Raw genomic sequence first — 17290 nt, forward strand, 5'->3', positions numbered from 1 at the left:
TTTGTTTTGATTTGTTTTGCCCTATATTTTTTCTAATATTGGAAGTTTACATAACTCCTAATATTTTATTTTATTTTTTTAGGGCTGCACCTGTGGCATATGGAAGTTCCCAGGCTAGGGGTCAGATGGGAACTGCAGCTGCCGACCTATACCACAGCCACAGCAATGCAGGATCCAAGATGTATCTGCAACCTATACTACAACTTACAGCAACACCAGATCCTTAACCCACTGAGTGGGGCCAGGGATCAGACCTGCATCCTCATGGATACTGTTGGGTTCATTTCTGCTGAATGGGAACTCCTAATAACTCCTAACTTTTAAATCCTATCACTTTATCACTAATGTTGTGAAATTATGTGGTATTATTAAGACCAAATGAAGTCTGAGTTATTCTTTGATTGGTGCAGTTAGGTTGAATATCTATCTTGAGCTGGATTTACTGCCATGTGGCAAATATCTTTGTCATTGTTTTGAACAATTCGGAAAGCAGAGATTTTAGTAAATTAATTTGTAACATTTAGATTGATGTGGGTTATTTGCCCTCTACATTGCCTATTTGTTCAAATAAAAGCATTACCGAAAACAGTTAATCAAATCACTTCCTTTGATTGTCCTTGCTATGTTCCAACACCCCCAACCCACCAAAAAAAAAAAAAAAAAAAAAAAAAAAAAGAGAGAGAGAGAGAGAGGAGTTTCCTTTATGGCACAGTGGAAATGACTCCGACTAGTAACTATAAGGTTGCAGATTCGATCCCCAGCCTCACTCAGTGCGTTAAGGATCCAGTGTTGCCGTGAGATGTGGTGTAGGTCACAGATGCAGTTCGGATCTGGCATTGCTGTGGCTATGGTGTGTTGCTCTGGCTGTGGCATAGGCTGGTGGCTACAGCTCTGATTCAACCCCTAGCCTGGGAACCTCCATATGCCACAGGTGTGGCCCTAAAAAAAAAGGCAATAAATAAATAGAGAGAGAGAAAATCAGCAAAAACATAACAATGAAAAACAATAAGCATTCGCCTGGCAGGTTGACAGGTTTCTACCGCCCAGAAAGGTAAGCAACCTGAAAAGTTTTATGTTTCTTGTATCATGCTCACAGTAAATTGGCAACATGACCCTCTTTATTTGAAGGATAAGGATGTTTAGACCTAATTTTGTAGCTGTCCTCCCGAAGCATGGAATGAAATGCAATACCTTTTACTTATTTCCCTGGATACTCTAATCCCCCACCTCTTGCTTTACAAGTATCTCTGAGCTGTTCCTCCCTTTGTATCCACAGCAACGTGAAATCCCCACTGGAATTAGCTGCTGTGAAAATGCAGGTGCACTTGTTTAATGTTTCATTGGCCTGAGCACTTGAACTTTTTTATGCTCTTGTTCCATGACACGGTGACCTTTGATTTCAGAGCAGAGAGCTCACAGTGATGTGGGATTTTGTTTATATACATCAAGCTGTTACCATTGGATCTGAGGTTATGCTTTTTCTGAGGTTCTGCTGCTCCCACCGTCACATCTAACACATGTCCAAACCCAAGATGCACCCCGAGACCCACTCTGCTGTGAGCGTGCAGGCACTTTTTGAATATTTATAGGTAATCAGAATCAAAGTCTCAAATGTTTTCGCTCCAGATTTCACTCTCAGAAGAGCTAAAGTCTATTTGAACATTATAAACATCATGATTTTGGACTGATGCTCTTAGATAGTTATAAATTGAAGAAATGAAAGATTTGGATGTTTCTAAATCAGATGGCAGAGATTGCTGTCACAGCAAGATAGGAGGTTGGGGATAAAATGGAAATGCTGATGGTAATTTCATATAAAGTCATGAAAGAGGCAGGGAACCATCATGGAACATCAGAAAGCGTGATGTTACAGAGAAGGCTAGGAGGTATGTTAGGCCCCAACCATAAGGGCCTGATATAGCATAATCATGAATTTGGACTTAACATTTTGGTCATAGAAATGAATTGTTAACATTCATTGAAAATGTTCTATGCAGCAGACAATATTCTAAGCATTTTACATATATATATATATATAATAGGGCAGTGGGCAATATTCTAAGCATTTTATATATATGTAAAGTTTTATATACATATAATTTAACCCCCACAGCACCTCGACGAGGAGCTAGGTTGTTTCCATTTTACAGATGGTGAAACTGAGCCAGAGAGGTTAAAAACTTGCTCAAGGTCAGGGGACTAGATAGTGTTCGAGCCAGAAGTCCAGTGAAGAAGCACTCTGATTCCAAGGCCCATGGTCTCAGATGCGCTGTTATGCATCTGCCAAAATGGTGAACAAACATGGGGACTTTAAAGCCAGGATCCATTGAGATTGGATTTCATGTAAAGAGAGGTTTCCAGTAGCTATGTGGAAGATGGGCAGGAGAGAGACTTATGCCAGGGAGACTAACCCTGAGACTGTTTCCTCTAGGCAAGAAGGTGAGCTAAGGCAGCCTGTCCTGTCAATGGCAGCTGTCAGGTATTCAAGAGATGTGGACAGCATGAACATGACTGGAGGTGGTGACCAGTTGAGGGAAGGGAGAAGGAGGATAGAAACCTGAGGTTGGCTCCCAAATTCCTTAACTTGAGAGGTGATCAGTTGCCTGTATCTTTTGATGGAGATAAAGGAGTGAGATAGGGCTACAAGGACCTTTGTTTGGATGTGTGTTGAATTTGGGAAGCCTGTGGAGTGGCCACATTAGGACTGATGGGCATTTGGAGATTAGGTTTCTAGCTCAGAAGGAAGCTGTAGTGTGAAGATGTAAGATGAAGTCATGGTGGTTGATCTCAGACCTAGGGGATGGGCATGGATCCTGGGAAACTTGGCAAAGGATAGCTGGGCCATGGAGGAGGAGCTGGTGAAGAAAGCAGTCAGCAAAGAGAACCCTAAGACAGTGTGTGTCAGATAGCATATCTGCGGTGGCAGCTCCTGGCTCCTCCATGGCCCCAGTGGTCCCCATTTCCTCTGTCCCTTGCTTCTCAGGATTCCTATCACCAGTGGCACCCCACCCACCATTACTGGTCCCTGCACTCCCCTCTGCCTTCATTCCATCAAACCCAGCAGATGTGCTGTCTACTTCCTGCTTGGACCCCGAGTGATACAAGGGTTTTCCCTCATCCCCACCCATCCTTCCTTTATGAGTCAGTGCATAGAGATTTCTAGTTGCCTCCCAGTGTTCATTCTGTACTTTGTCCTTGATAAAACATCCCAAGGAAGGGTGTTTCTTAGAGAACCCACTGTATTTCTCTTTGAAAAACCAAATTTTCCAGCCTCCCTAGCTGCTTCATGTGGCCTTGTCACTAAGTTCTGCCATGTCAGTAGAAATGTCATATGAGACTTTCAGCCCTTTTTACCCTTCTGCCTGCAATGTGGATGTAGGATGTGATGGCTGGAGCTTCAGGAGCCACCTTGGACCTGAGCTCACCTTGAGAACGGAAGGCACATTGAGAAGTGCTGACTTCATAGCTCCATCTTATCAGCACTAATCAGGTTATTTCCAGGTGTCTTAAGTCCAGTTGTAAGAGAAATGTGCTAAGATAGGGAGAGGGAAAGACAGGAGAGGAGCTTCAAGACAGGGTTAGTGGGAGAACCCTTCCTTCTGAACCAGAGGGGATGGAAGATCCTGCTTTTAGATGTATCTGGAGCTGACAAGAAGGGACATGGAAGGAGGAGGTCTCATTAGGGGGCTAGTTTCTATTTTCCCTACGATGTGGGAGATGTCCTCACTTGAGAATGAGGAAGGTTAAAGTAGGACCTTGAAGACGGGTAAAGGACCAGAAGAGCCACAATGAAGAAAGCAGAAGGAGTTTGGCTAAGGCTAAAGAGGAGTGGAAAGCTCAGTTCTTAATAGATAAAAAAAATGCCCCTCCCCCCATCTTTTGGCAAAATCTTTCATTGTACAATAGCATAATTCGGGGCAATACAGTGTGGTTTTGGTATTTTACAAGTGATCCATTTTGTTAGATACTTCAAGTTATTCAGTGCCAAAGAGATTGTTTTTGTAGTATGTTAGCTGGATTTGTAGTATATTTGTAGTAAATTTGGATTTGTAGTATATATAGCTGGACGATGACTAAGCCTCCGACTCACATAGAGATGTAATAAAGGCCTACATGTAACTGTATTATTAGTATAACATAAGCCACATTTTGGTCTCATAGGCTCCAAAGCCGAAAAAATTCTGACCACGTGTGAACATAAACACGTGTTATTATTTGCATTTTCCATTAAATAGTAATAAATCAAAGGCCTGTCATTGGTGTGTTTGCAGACTGGCAGCCATAAGTAGTTGGGGTTAATTGTGACCTTTATGTTATTTGAACATATTCAAAATTTTTATTCTTATTATTAGAGGATAAGATGTGCTTGGTTTTCTTTGTATCAAAGAAGAGTATTCGTTCTCAAATGACACACATCCTTTGAGACTTTGGAGCAAAACCTTTCATAATATTTAGCTATTTTTAAATGTCAGGTGCAGTTGAGTTTATTACATCGCCGGCCCGGCCGTCACCAAAAGTCTCCTGCTTTTAGTGGTACTTAACAGATTGTCAGTAAATTGATAGCATTTCCACATTTGGAAAATTTCCAATTTCCTCCTGGGAAAGGAGGGCAGGTGTTTTCCTCTCCCTTGGAGAAGGTTTCTTTTTTTGGCATTTGGTGGGTTTAAGGGAAGGGGGGGAACGAAGAAGAGATTTTTAAGGAAAAAAAATATCTTTCTCTTACTAAAGGCTAGAAGATCAGCTCACCCAGCAGATGCTGCTGACTGTAGCTGGAGAGCAGATCTGCAGCAGGAATATTTTAAATATTTAAGGGAAACACGGAGGCAGGGAGTGTAAAGGAGCCCCCACTTACAGGCACCAGACCCACTACTCACCTTCCTTCAGGGGACTGGTTCCAGGCAGTACTTGGGGTCAGAGGACACAGCTTTCTGGCCTGGCTACTTCTGAGCCTTGTGACCGTGAAGGAATTACCCACTGTTTCCAACCTTGATTTTCTTCTGTATGGGATACGGATAATACAAACCTGCCTGCGGCCCCCGGCAAAAATCATCTTAAAAATTTATCTCTGTTGGGAGTTCCCTGCAGGTGGCAGCGGGTGAAGGATCAGGAGTTGTCACTGCTGGGCCTTGGGTCACTGCGGTAGCGTGGGTTCGATCCCTGGCCTTAGAATTTCCACATGCTGCGGGCGTGGCCAAAAAACCAAAAATCTCTACGGTGTTGCCCATGCATGTGCGTCAGGCCCTGGAAAGAAAGCCTGATGCAAATAGAAGGCGGCTGTGCTCTGAAAAGGACTCCTGTAGAAGCTTCTCCTATGTGATGCTGCGGCAGCCCCCATGCGAGTAATTACATGCACCTGAAAGTAATAAGGCTAATGTTGGCCGTGGGAATCGGTGATCCCTGGACCCCTGTCAACAGTTTGGGGTCTACAGGGCAGTGGAGACCAAGAGAAGATGAGATGGTGCTGAAGCCAGATGGCCTGGGTTCACAGCCTGCCTCCAGACTTCCCAGCTGCAGCTTCCTGGGCAAATCACTTCACCTCCTCCATCCCGCAGAAGAAAATAGAGGAAGGCTATGCCTGACCCCTTGTACTGCTTGCAGGACCAAATGAGGGCTGTGCAGAGCGCTGGGTGATAAGCACTCAGCAAGTTTTCACTGTGGAGGTGAGGATTCCACGAGGTCTCACTGAAGCTGCCTGAACCCAAATTTACCTGCTGCCACCCAATCTGGAGCTGTACTTTGTTCTGCTCTGAGAAGCAGATTTTTAAAAATCAAAAGGCACAGCTTTTGGAAGTTTCTGCCACTACCTGCTCCTGTACCATCTTCCTTCTCTCATTTAAACTGTTGGTTTTCTTGGAAGGTTTGTGCAAAGAGAGTTGCTAAGTTCAAAGAAATAGTCCCGTCGTGGTGCAACGGAAACGAAATCTGACTAGGAACCATGAGGATGCAGGTTCAATCCCTGGCCTTGCTCAATGGGTTAAGGATCTGGCCTTGCCATGAGCTATGGTGTAGGTCACAGACTCAGCTTGGATCTCGCGTTGCTGTGACTGTGGTGTAGGCTGTCAGCTGCAGCTCCAATTTGACCTCTAGCCTGGGAACTTCTATATGCTGCAGATATGGCCCTAAAAAAACAAACAAAAAAAAAAAAAAACAAAAAAAAGAGTTGATGACACATGAAATAAGGTTAAATTGCATTGTAATGAACTTTCACTGAATCGTGCTTTCTCTCTTTTTTTTTTTCTCCTTAGCTCTCACCTGAAGTTTAGTAACCTCACCCTGATTTCAACCCATGGACTCCCAGGGAAAAAACTTCTGGGCACCGAACAAAGGAAGTTTTTAGCAAGCGAGTATGTTTCTATTTGCTTTTTCATTCTGGCGGGCAGGTGGGGGGGGGCGCCTGCCTTGTCCCCAACAACTGAGACGGGTCTGGTGATCCCGACACCCAACACCACCAGGTTCTGAGGAACACTCCAGGGCAGGGCGGCTTGGTGGCTGCATTTGCATCAGACCAGACAACTCCCCCAAGGGAGATATGGGGCACCTCCCTGGGGTGGGTCTCAAACCCCTGGCTCTCTGTAATCCGCACTGATCAGGCAGAGGCTGCCTGCACTGGTCCAGGGCAGCTTCAGTGCATCTGTCCCAGTAGAATCACTCTCTGACAACATCCCTTCTAGAAACTGCTGTCTCATTATCACACAGCTTCCGTTAATTATAATTTCCTGTACCAAAGCGTGGGTACAAGAATGATTAGGCTCCCGACCTCTAGAAACAATGTCCCAATTTTCCCAACAAGGAGAAAGGAAATTGTTCTCTCTGGGTGTGTGTGTGTGTTGGGGGGAGGGGTTCATTTTAGATCCAAAAGGAAGGGATCCTCTTTCCTTTGCGAAAAAGGCTTATTTTGCCTTCAAACAGCGAGAAAAATGGCAGCTTCCTTGCCAGCAGAGCTAGGCTTATTCTGACCTAATACTTTGATCAGAGTTTGGGTTTTTGTTTTTTGGGTTTTGTCTTTTTAGGGTCACACCCATGGCATATGGAGGTTCCCAGGCTAGGGGTCAAATGGGAGTTGTAGCTGCTGTCCTGCGCCGCAGCCACAGCAAAGCAGGATCTGAACCACATCTGTGACCTACATACACCGAAGCTCACGGCAACGCCAGATCCTTAACCCACTGAGTGAGGCCGGGGATCGAGCCTATGTCCTCATGGATGCTAGTTGGGTTTGTTAACCCCTGAGCCATGACAGGAACTCTGTTTGGAGTTCTTTGAAGGACATCCTTAGGGTGCAGTAAAAAAGGCATGGGTTTTGAGCCAGGTTGCTGTGGCTTCAGATCCTGCCTCACCGCAAAGGAGATTTCGTCTCTCTGACCTTTGGCTTTTTTGACTGTGCAATGTGTGTGTAAAGCCAGCCTTGCTGGGGGTTTTGGCTAAAATGAGTCTAACCACCCAGTTCTGGCTGAGAGTGGTGGATTAACCCATATACCCTCCCCCTTCACTCACTTTCCCTGTTTCCAAATGACATAATCCCCAAGAATTGCTGGTGTTACTGATAAATGTCTCACAAGGACTTTCATTCTTGAAATTCCTCGTCGGTTTGGTAAACGTTCTTGTCTCATGCCAGGTCAGGTGCATGACGGGAGAGAACGGCTAGTTAAGGGACTTCCTGCTGGCCTGACTGCGTGAGGCTGGGGGGGACAGTCCCCTGGTGTTTCTGCCTCTGTCCTTGCCCTCCACATTCTCAACCCAGTCTCTAGAACAAGGCTGCAGAAACCCAAATCAGATCATGTCAACTCCCAAACAGCCCCAAACCGCACCGTCTGTCCAATCTAGTGGCTGTGAGCCACGTGGCTGCTTAAATTTACACTAATTAAAATTAAGGAGATTAAAATCCAGCTCCCCGATTGCACACGCCACATTTCAAGTGCTTCCCTAGCCACACGTGGCTCATAGCTGCAGAAGGAGTCCATCATCACAGAAAGTTCCAGATGCTCTGACCTGAAATCTCTCCCGGTTCTGCTGGCTGCTCTGACCTCCTCTTCACTGTTCTTGCCCTTGTTCTCACCCCTGTAGCCATGCCAGCCTCCTCTATGTCCCTCAAACACAAAAGCCACACCCATACCTTGGGGTCTTTGCTTCTCTCTCTTGGAGTCTTTGCTGGAATGTCACCTTTTCCATGAGACCAGCTCTGATCACCCAGGTGTCTGCAACCAGCTCTCCAAACTCACTCCAGCTCTCCTTCCTCTGCTCTCTTTCTTGCTACCGAAATCCTTGTAAATATTATACAGTTTGCCTTTTAAAATTATTTATTCACAGTCCTTCAATTATAATGTAAACTCCACAAGGGCAGGAATAAAAAATTCCTCTTTGTTCACTAATGTGTCCCACTATCTGGGACAGTGCTTGGCACTTAGCAAATAGTAAACAGATGACAGCTACCTCCAAAAGTACCTGCCGAAGTCCCCCCACCCCCTCCCCAATCAGGGTATAGACAGGGACTAAATGACACAGCACATAAGATGCCTCTGAATGGGTGCCTGCGTGTTATCATAATCCTTAGCAGCCACAGACTGAAACATCCACAGGATATTGCCTTTCAAATGTCCTCAGACCCCGATAGAGGAAATGACGTCTGGTCATGGAGTTTAAAAATACCAAGTGCATTGACATCCATACATGGAATCATTCAAATTTCTCACGCTAAGTACAAATCCTGAACTTCTCCGTAACCCGTGTTTTGATTTATTATTGTGGTTACTGTGTTTTGAAGAGCCATTTTTCATCCCCCCCAGCCCATCCAGACTCTAGTGGAGGTGCTAATGACATGCCCTGGATGCAGCAGAAAGCGGGGCGGTGGGAGGGGAGGAGGGACGGGAAGCGGGAGAAATCCGGTAATTGGAACATCAGCCCTGAATAACTGAAAGCTAATTATGATGCTCCTTCTTCTAGGAATGTTACCGCAGGCCCCTGCAGTCCTTTCGAGTTCTGCAGGGTTCTGAATACAGGCCTGCACTGTACTTGCCTTTGTCCCCTGGAGTTTGCTTCTAAGTTTACCCCTGGAACTTTAGGCTGAGTCTTCTAGTCACTAGGTTTGGGGTCACTGCAGCGTTGAGCAGGTGGCCACTCTTCACTGATGTTCTCTTCTAGGAATTTCCCCATCCTGCATTTCTTCCCCCCTCCCCCAATTACCTGTCTCCAGAACGTTCTAGGAAGACAAGTGTGGAGTCAGGGTCAAGCTCACTTGAGAAGCAAGAAGGTTCATGGACTTCCCTTCTTTGGTTCTTTTCGTCTCTTCCAGAGAACCCTAGTGGGGAAGTTTCTCTTGTCACCAAGCCTTGAGACGGACTTGGCCCTGTTGGAATCCTCATGGTCACTAACTCTGCTTAGGAAGTAATTTTGGAGAAGTATCACCTACAGTCTCCCATGTCTAGTTTTACCTGATGGGTAAACTAAATGGTCCACAATGGATTATAATATCCAGAATAGAGCATCATTGCCTACATAGTGACAGCCCGAACTAAGAAATGTCATTCCGTGTGGTTAATAGGCCGTAAAAGCAAGCACCCCAGATTTTTCAGTGCTTCCTAAGGTTCCCCAAAACCCAGTGTTCCCAAGTGCCTGTTCCTACTGGATTTTTAACTCTGAAGTATGCATTCTGAAATCATCCACACCGCTGCCCTGCTGTCATTAAAAATAACATTGTCTTAGCCTTTCCCAAATTTCCCCTGAGAACTTTTATCCTTGAGCAAATCCTCATGTGACTAATCCCTGTGCATTAAGTATATTTAATTTTTCCTCGTCTTGGACGACTGACAGGACTGTTCCTGTGACGAAGGGTCCGTGCAGCAAATATGAACATAAATGTATGAAATTAATGAAGCTTCCCGTTCTCCTGTAAGGCTACCCAAATGGCTTTTGAAAAGAGAATGTCATCTCACTCTCTGTTATTTTCCTGTGACCAGCCAGCCCCCGATCCTCTTTTCTTGCTAAGGAGAAATGTTCTCGTTTTTAAGCATCGTGGCAGCGAGAGACAAAGCCCGCCCGGCCTCCCTTCTCTTTCACAGGCCCTGTCACGAGGTCTAATGTGCCTCCATTACCAGCAGCCTTTTTGTGCGGTGAGAGCAGACTCAGGCGTAGATCAAAAAGGAAAAACGTCCTCCCATTACCGCTGCAGAATCCTGTTTGCCTCCAAGAAGAGTCAACAGGATTATGTATTATTAATATTATTTGGAATAATACGTGTTGCATGTGCATCCCACTTGACAGAGGAGCCCCTCTTGCATTCTCGTGTCCAGCCCTTACTTTGCCCGAGGCCTGTGAGGGGGCGAGGGTGATGATCCCACCTTGAGAGGTGGGGAAGCGGAAGGACTGGGAAGGGGTGCCGAGCCCCCAGGTGCCAGTTTCCTCGGTGACAGGGCAGGGACCCAGAGGTGGCGTGGGGATGCCTAGATCCGAGCAGATGCTCCCTGACCTTCCGCCCTACACTCTGGGTCTCCAGAACAGGGGCATTAAAACGTCCTGTATAGGAGGCCAACCCTTCTAGAAAACTCTGGAAACAGCCTTCACCAAACTCTATAAATAAACCCAAAGCCACAGGAAACCCACTTTCCTCCCATGACAGTACTGTGGCCAGACTTCAGGAGAACCCAGAGAAGGGAGCCCGTCCACCCTGGACCTGCTGCTTGTGTCCACATCAGCACCTTCGCCCCAAGGAGTGAATCCCCAGAGTCTCCAGGGATGGGAAAGTGATGCAAACATGATTCCCTAATTGACATTTTCTCTAAATAAAGTGTGTTCTGTTGTTTTGGCATGAATCCATGCACTAATTCTAAGAATGAATCATTTATTGAGAAGCCTTAGCAAATAGGCAGGGTTCTCCATGTTCTGGACCTTGACCCCTGCCTTTGGGAACCTCCAGATGTCACTTTCTTCTTATCTGCTCTGACTCTGTAGTTAATCCGACAATATGATGGTTGTCAATATGACAGCTCGACAGCTCAAGTACATTTATACCCACCATGAAATGGAAGCAAGAGTGTGTATGGATGATCTCTCTTACACACATACACACACACACACACACACACACACACACATATGCACGCACGCACGCACACACCCTCCCTGTTCCAGACCTGCCTACACCAGGCGGAACAATTTAGCTTTAATGGGAAGATGTCAATTTGGGACCAAGTCTCTCATAACGACAAATCTCCTAGATGGCCCGGGTCCTGGTAAACTCCCAGCAAGAGCACAGGCTGGGCCACTAGGGGACTCGAACCAGCTCACCAGATGTCTCATTAATGCCCGCTGTCAGCTGCTCAAATGTCACCGACAGAGCCTCTCTCTCCACAGCCACTGTTTTAATGACAAAGACCACGCGCTGATGTCGCTGTGCTCCTGGGTCAACGTGGTGGTTGGTAAAATGACCGCCATCGACCGAGCAGCCAAGCAGGTCATCGTTTCCAGAGAGGACATTGTGCTGTATGACCACCTGATCCTCTGCACCGGGCAGCAGTACCAGGTGAGCTCTCAGGGGTGAGGGGTCAGGTGCCACCCAGACCCGCATCTTGGGGGGGTGAAGAGCCTACCTCCCGCTGGGCCACAGCCCCAGCCAGGGTGCATGGCCCATTCCAAGAAAAGCATTCTGCCCAAGGATAAAAATCACAGCAAGTTGGAGAAGTCCTTTTCGAAGCTGCTGTTCCACAGTCTAACACTTACGACTCACCGGAGCAGAATCCAGACACAGCCCGGCATGCATCTGTGGAAAATTAATTTATGCCTCAAGAGGCCAACATTTGGCGTCGGCGATGGGCTCCCGCGAAAGTTTTTCAAACATGAGCACCTTCTGTCAGGCCTTATTTTATTTTGTCTCTCAGTTGCAAAGCTAGGAAACGTGGCCAGTTGATTACCCAGTGTCCACGCTTTCTGTATTGGTTCAGGTCTCAACCCCCCTCCAAGGAAAGCATTGCTGGATATGCCTAAGGCTGTTCAGTGCCCAACAGAAGCGAACTTAACATTTTCACTTTGCAGCACGGCAGTGTTTCCTGCAAAAAGGCCACAGAAATAGGCATCTCTTGGATGAGTAGAGATTTAGATGATGGGGTCTTTCATTTTCTCCCAGAAACTGGATAGGCCACCGTGGGGGGGTTGTGTGGAGTAAACACCATCATCTCCACCTCCCTAGGCGCTGCTGCGTTTTTCTGGTCCTATGCTAGGCCACCACAGGGATGCACTGCAGGCTTTCTTTCTGCAGCCCAGCCAGGAGGAGGCAGCACTTGATGGGGACAGTCGGTCCAGCCACTCCACCCATCACTTACTTCTAAGGATGCTAAGCCTCGGGTAACCATGGTGATCATGGGGGCACTTTAGAAATAAACCCAGGTCCAGGTGCTGCCCCCAGAGGCTCTGTTTTCATTATTCTGGTGGGCGGCATGGGGGAGCAGTCATCAGTATTTTTTGAAGCTCCAGGTGATTCTAAACTAAGGTGGAGAACCATGGTCTTGAACTTTCTGGACCTAGAACATCATCTGTACCCTAGAGCAGCATTTCTCAACTGTTACGTGCAGCTCCTTAAAATGCCAAGGTGGAGGGAGTGGGATGGACTGGGAGTTTGGGGTTGGTAGATGCAATCTATTATTTTTAGAATGGATAGGCAATGAGGTCCTACTGCACAGCTAAGGGAACTGTATCCAATCTCTTGGGTTAGAACATGGTGGAAGATGGTATGAGAAAAAGATGTGTATATATATGTGTATGTGTGTGACTAGGTCACTATGCTGTACAGGAGAAATTGGCACAGCATTACAAATCAACTATACTCTAATAAAAATAAAAGAAAAAATAAAAATATTTTTAAAATGCAGATTCTGAGCAGGGGGTGGGGTGGGAGGCGTGGCTGGGTTTCTGCAGGTCTAACACGTTTCCAGGTGAGGCTAAGGCAGCTAGGGACCAGCTGAGGCCAGAGCTTGGCTCAGACTCTGAGTGATTTCTTTTCTTTCTTCCTTCTCCTCCTCCTCTTCTTCTTCTCCTTTTTCTTTTAAAGAAACCTGTTTATCAAAGTGTGGAAAAGGATTTTTTTTTTCTGGATAAAGAATAAAAGTAAACTGGAAGGCTATCTCATTTTGAGATGAAGTATTAACTCTTTTTAAAGGATGAAACCGGCAGAAAACACCAAACACCCCTTTGTCTTGTCACCCCTCACCTGCCCCTCCAAGTTCCAGCTGCTGCCTGCAACCATGGGCTTTGGAAATGTGTGTGGAAGGCCAGGCCAGCCATCCAGAGACTCGGCATCTGCCCATGTGTGTCCAGCTGCCCCTACAGCTTTAGTCAGTGGTACTTTAAGCTCTTGCCCTTTTTACAACGGGAAACATGAAATGAAGAAGTGATAAACAGAGTTCCAGTTTAATTTTTCCAGAAGGACATAAATATTAAAGGTACATAGACTGATATAAAAAAGGCAGCTGAATTCACTGTTGCTTTCAGCTCTTTTTTCCCCTATTTCCTCTCCCCAACTCTCTCTCTCAATTTTGTCCCAATAAGTCATTAAAAAAAAAACTAGCAAATTAATGAAAATAAGCAAGCCGACTGCCCATTATAAAATATAATTACAAATCTTAACCTCTAATCTGACCTGTAAATAGCATGTATCATGCTAAAATATCATGCAATTTTTTTTTTTGTCTTTTGTCTTTTTAGGGCGTATGGAGCATATGGAGGTTCCCAGGCTAGGGGTCTAATTGGAGCTGTTGCTGCCGGCCTACACCACAGCCACAGCAACGCCAGATCCGAGCTGTGTCTGCGACCTACACCAAAGCTCACGGCAACACCAGATCCTTAACCCACTGAGCGAGGCCAGAGATCAAACCCGCAACCGCATGCTTCCTAGTCAGATTCGTTTCCACTGTGCCACGATGGGAACTCCTCATGCAATATTTTCGATATCCAGATACATTTTTTTAAATCAGAAAATCATGCACAAGGCACAACCTTAAGTGGTACTGCAGAGCGGCGTGTGGGGAGCGTGGGTCTCCGCTTCCAAGGCCTCTCTCCAGGGGCAGCTATTTTGAGGCATTTCTGTTGATGGTTCTTCATGGGCTACCCCCCAGAACTCCAAATAATGTGTCTTTAGAAGTCTTCCCCTTGGATCTGTGAGCTCCTGACATTACCTATGACCTTTCCATTTGGGGAGATTTATCTGGCTCAGGGCCAGTGCCCTCCCACTCCCTCCCCCACCCCACCTATGGACCGATTGTTTCTGTTGGTGAGCATGTGCTGGTCCTACAAGCTATCTGCAAGAGCTTACAGCTGGGGTTCCAGAGCCCCTTCCTTGGCTTGTGGAGCATTGTGCCAAGATGGAGAGATATCTACCCGCATAGGGGTTTGGGTCATCTCAAAAAGAGGAAGGATAAACATGTATCAAATTGGGAGTTCCCTTCATGGCGCAGTGGTTAACAAATCCAACTAAGAACCATGAGGTCGCAGGTTCGATCCCTGGCCTTGCTCAGTGGGTTAAGGATCCGGTGTTGCCGTGAGCTGTGGTGTAGGTCACAGACGCAGCTCGGATCCTGCATTGCTGTGGCTGTGGTATAGGCTGGCGGCTACAGCTCCGATTGAACCCCTAGCCTGGGAACCTCCAAGTGCCTCGGGAGAAGCCCAAGAAAAGGCCAAAAAAAAAAAAAAAAAAAAGGACAAAGACAATATATATATATTTATATGCATGCATCAAATTGAAGCCCAGTGAGTTGGCATTGACCATAGAAAATGGTGGCTGGGACCCTCGAAGGGAGATGGTCACTGGAAGCCAGCAGGTGGCGTGAGAATGAGCGACCAGATGAGAAAGCAAGTGAAATGCCAGTTCTGGTGAGCTTGATGTGGCTCAGCAAACGACGTGGTCTCCAAGAAGATGAATTACATCTTAGGGATCATCAGCACGGGCCAGCCCCCAGCGAGAGCCTGCTCCAGGGGGTTTGGAAAAGAGAGCTGCAAACACCAGGGTGCCGCCCCCCTCCCCTTGTCATTTGGCAGCACTTGGCATGAAGGGACCTCACTGTGTTGAAGATGATTTAAAGGGAAAAATAGCCTCACGATGTCAAAGAAAAGTAGCCATTTTATGAGACTGATGCACTGCCTACTGCACTAAGGAGGCAGATAAAAGTAGCCGTTTTCAATCAAGGCTGCACATTCCACATTCCATGAGGCCTCTCCGATCAAAGTTAATTTCTCCTCCCCTTGAACTGGGCAGGCTTGTGGCAGCCTTGACAGTATAAAGGAAGGGACATGGCGTGAACTGAAGGCCAGGTCAAGAGCTCTGCATCTTCTCCCTGGGTGTGGGGATAGTGGCTCCTGGAACCCCAAACTGCCACATAAGAGGTCCAGACACCCGATGACTGCCGTGCCAGAGATGCCAGGTGTGGGCTCTCCAGCTGATGGTTCCAGCCGAGCCCAGACTCCCCACCTTCCCTGCTGAGGCTCCAGACATGTGAATGAAGCCCTTGTGGACCCTCCAGACCAGACTCTCCACCCACTGAAGGTCACCAGGTGACCTTTACCAATAACTGTGGAATGAAAGAGTTGCAGCAGCAATGGTCACATCCAGCGAAGCAGAATGAACCAGAGAAATGAAAGCATTGATGCTGACAAAGGGTGAAATCCATGACAAAAGGAGCCTGTTACTTGCTGAACGTAGTGTCGGATGTGTCACAGAGTGAAGTACAGCTGGAGAGTGATGTGCATTTCTTGGAGTCACACGCAAGGGAAGGAGCAAGCTGAGGCACCTCCAGAGATTCGAGGTCTCCCAGATGTGTAGGCAGAGGGGCAAAAAGCGCCGATGGCTGTCCTCAAATATGTAAAGGCTTTTCGTGTGGCGACGAATCCGACGTAGACAGCATGGCCTGGACGCCAGGACACCACTCTTCCCAGCTCAGCCCTCCAAACTGTCCCCCACCTTGCTGTGCCCCAATTACTGACCCAAGCCTCTGTGGCCCTAGTGAATGATGGTTTTGCTCTCCTGATCTTTGGAATAATTTGTTATGCAGCAGCAGGCCACCAGGGAGTGTCTTCTGAGACTCAGGGCCAGCGGGTCATTCCATCCAGTTAGTTTCTTCCAGTGAAGACCTGGTTATAGGGAGTTCCCGTTGAGGCACAGCGGAAACGAATCCCACTAGTATGCACGAGGATGCGGGTTCGATCCCTGGCCTTACTCAGAGGGTTGGAGATCCGGGGTTGCCATGAGCTGTGGTGCGGGTTGCAGATGCGGCTCAGATTCCCGAGTTGCTGTTGCTGTGGCTGTGGTGTAGACTGGCAGCTGTAGCTCCGATTCAACCCCTAGCCTGGGAACTTCCATATGCCACAGGTTTGGCCCTAAAAGGAAAAAAAAAAAGGCATGATTATATCTGGAGACAGAAAAAAGAACCTGTACTGGGTGTGACTATATTTATGTTAATTAATTAATTAATTAATTGCAGTATGCGCACTTCACCTGTTTCCACGGAAATAAGCATTTGTCTGTCCTGTACCTCAGGTTCCCTGCCTCACAGGGGCCGATATCAGTCAACACCCAACAAACAGAGAAGTCGCCCACAGCGGCCTGCGGCGGTACACCGGGCCGGTGCCCTGCAACCACTTCACCCTCAACAACGAAGAAGATTGCTTGAAGGCCCTGACTTGGATAAGGAACAACTCCATCACCGCAGAAGGTAAGGATGCGGGTAACTGTGCATCTTTTCAGAACAGCGTTTTATTTGTATAATGAGTCTTATTCTTCGTCTAGTTCCAGTATGTAATTAGTGCCTAATTAATTCCAACCAAATCATTCATCTGTCATGCTTTGTTTTCCAGATTAATTTACAACTTGTTGTCATTTTTGGATACCCAGCATGTTTGCTGGGGGAAAGAAAAAGGCTCGAGATAGTTTAATTATCTATAATTATTTTATTACACAAAATGAATATCCGAAGAGCAAAGCATGGCTAAAATCATTAACTAATTAAAGAATAATTTAATAAGCAAACATGTTTAGCAATTATATGGAAAATATGTCTCCTTTTGTGAAGCTGAAAAGACCTAGGAAGAAAAAGAAAGGTCTGCCTCGAAAGGGCTCTTTTCTTTTCCATCCATTGTTCTCCTTCTTGGTGAGCCTGCAACAGTCCTTCCCACAAATGCACGTATTCCACGTTCATGCCACTTTCCGAATCCAAATGCGAGAGCAAAACATTTGTGCAAATGCCTCTGCCACTCAAAAGTGTTTTCTCAAGCATCTTCCTCTCTATGGCTTGGATGAATGGAAATTGTTTGACTAGTA

General features: G+C 46.6%; 1 protein-coding gene across 9 annotated transcripts in view; it reads left to right on the top strand.

The window, feature by feature from the left end:
- The window catches only part of CFAP61 (cilia and flagella associated protein 61), a 292210-nt gene that overhangs the window by 160963 nt on the left and 113957 nt on the right, over positions 1 to 17290 (top strand). For all 9 annotated transcript variants that reach the window (XR_014832901.1, XR_014832904.1, XR_014832903.1 and 6 more), the window contains 3 exons: positions 6246 to 6344; positions 11344 to 11512; positions 16511 to 16685. Coding sequence is in view for 5 of the 9 variants with exons in the window: in XM_085004564.1 (XP_084860690.1) it covers positions 6246 to 6344; positions 11344 to 11512; positions 16511 to 16685 (443 nt within the window). In the remaining 4 variants the exon portion in view is untranslated. The remainder of the gene's footprint in view (positions 1 to 6245; positions 6345 to 11343; positions 11513 to 16510; positions 16686 to 17290) is intronic.

The sequence above is a fragment of the Sus scrofa genome, chromosome 17 (assembly GCF_054392235.1).
Source record: "Sus scrofa isolate SSC_HxYL_T2T_F1_AM1 chromosome 17, Sscrofa_HxYL_maternal_Yorkshire_Landrace_v2.0, whole genome shotgun sequence".
NCBI classification, from domain to species: domain Eukaryota; kingdom Metazoa; phylum Chordata; class Mammalia; order Artiodactyla; family Suidae; genus Sus; species Sus scrofa.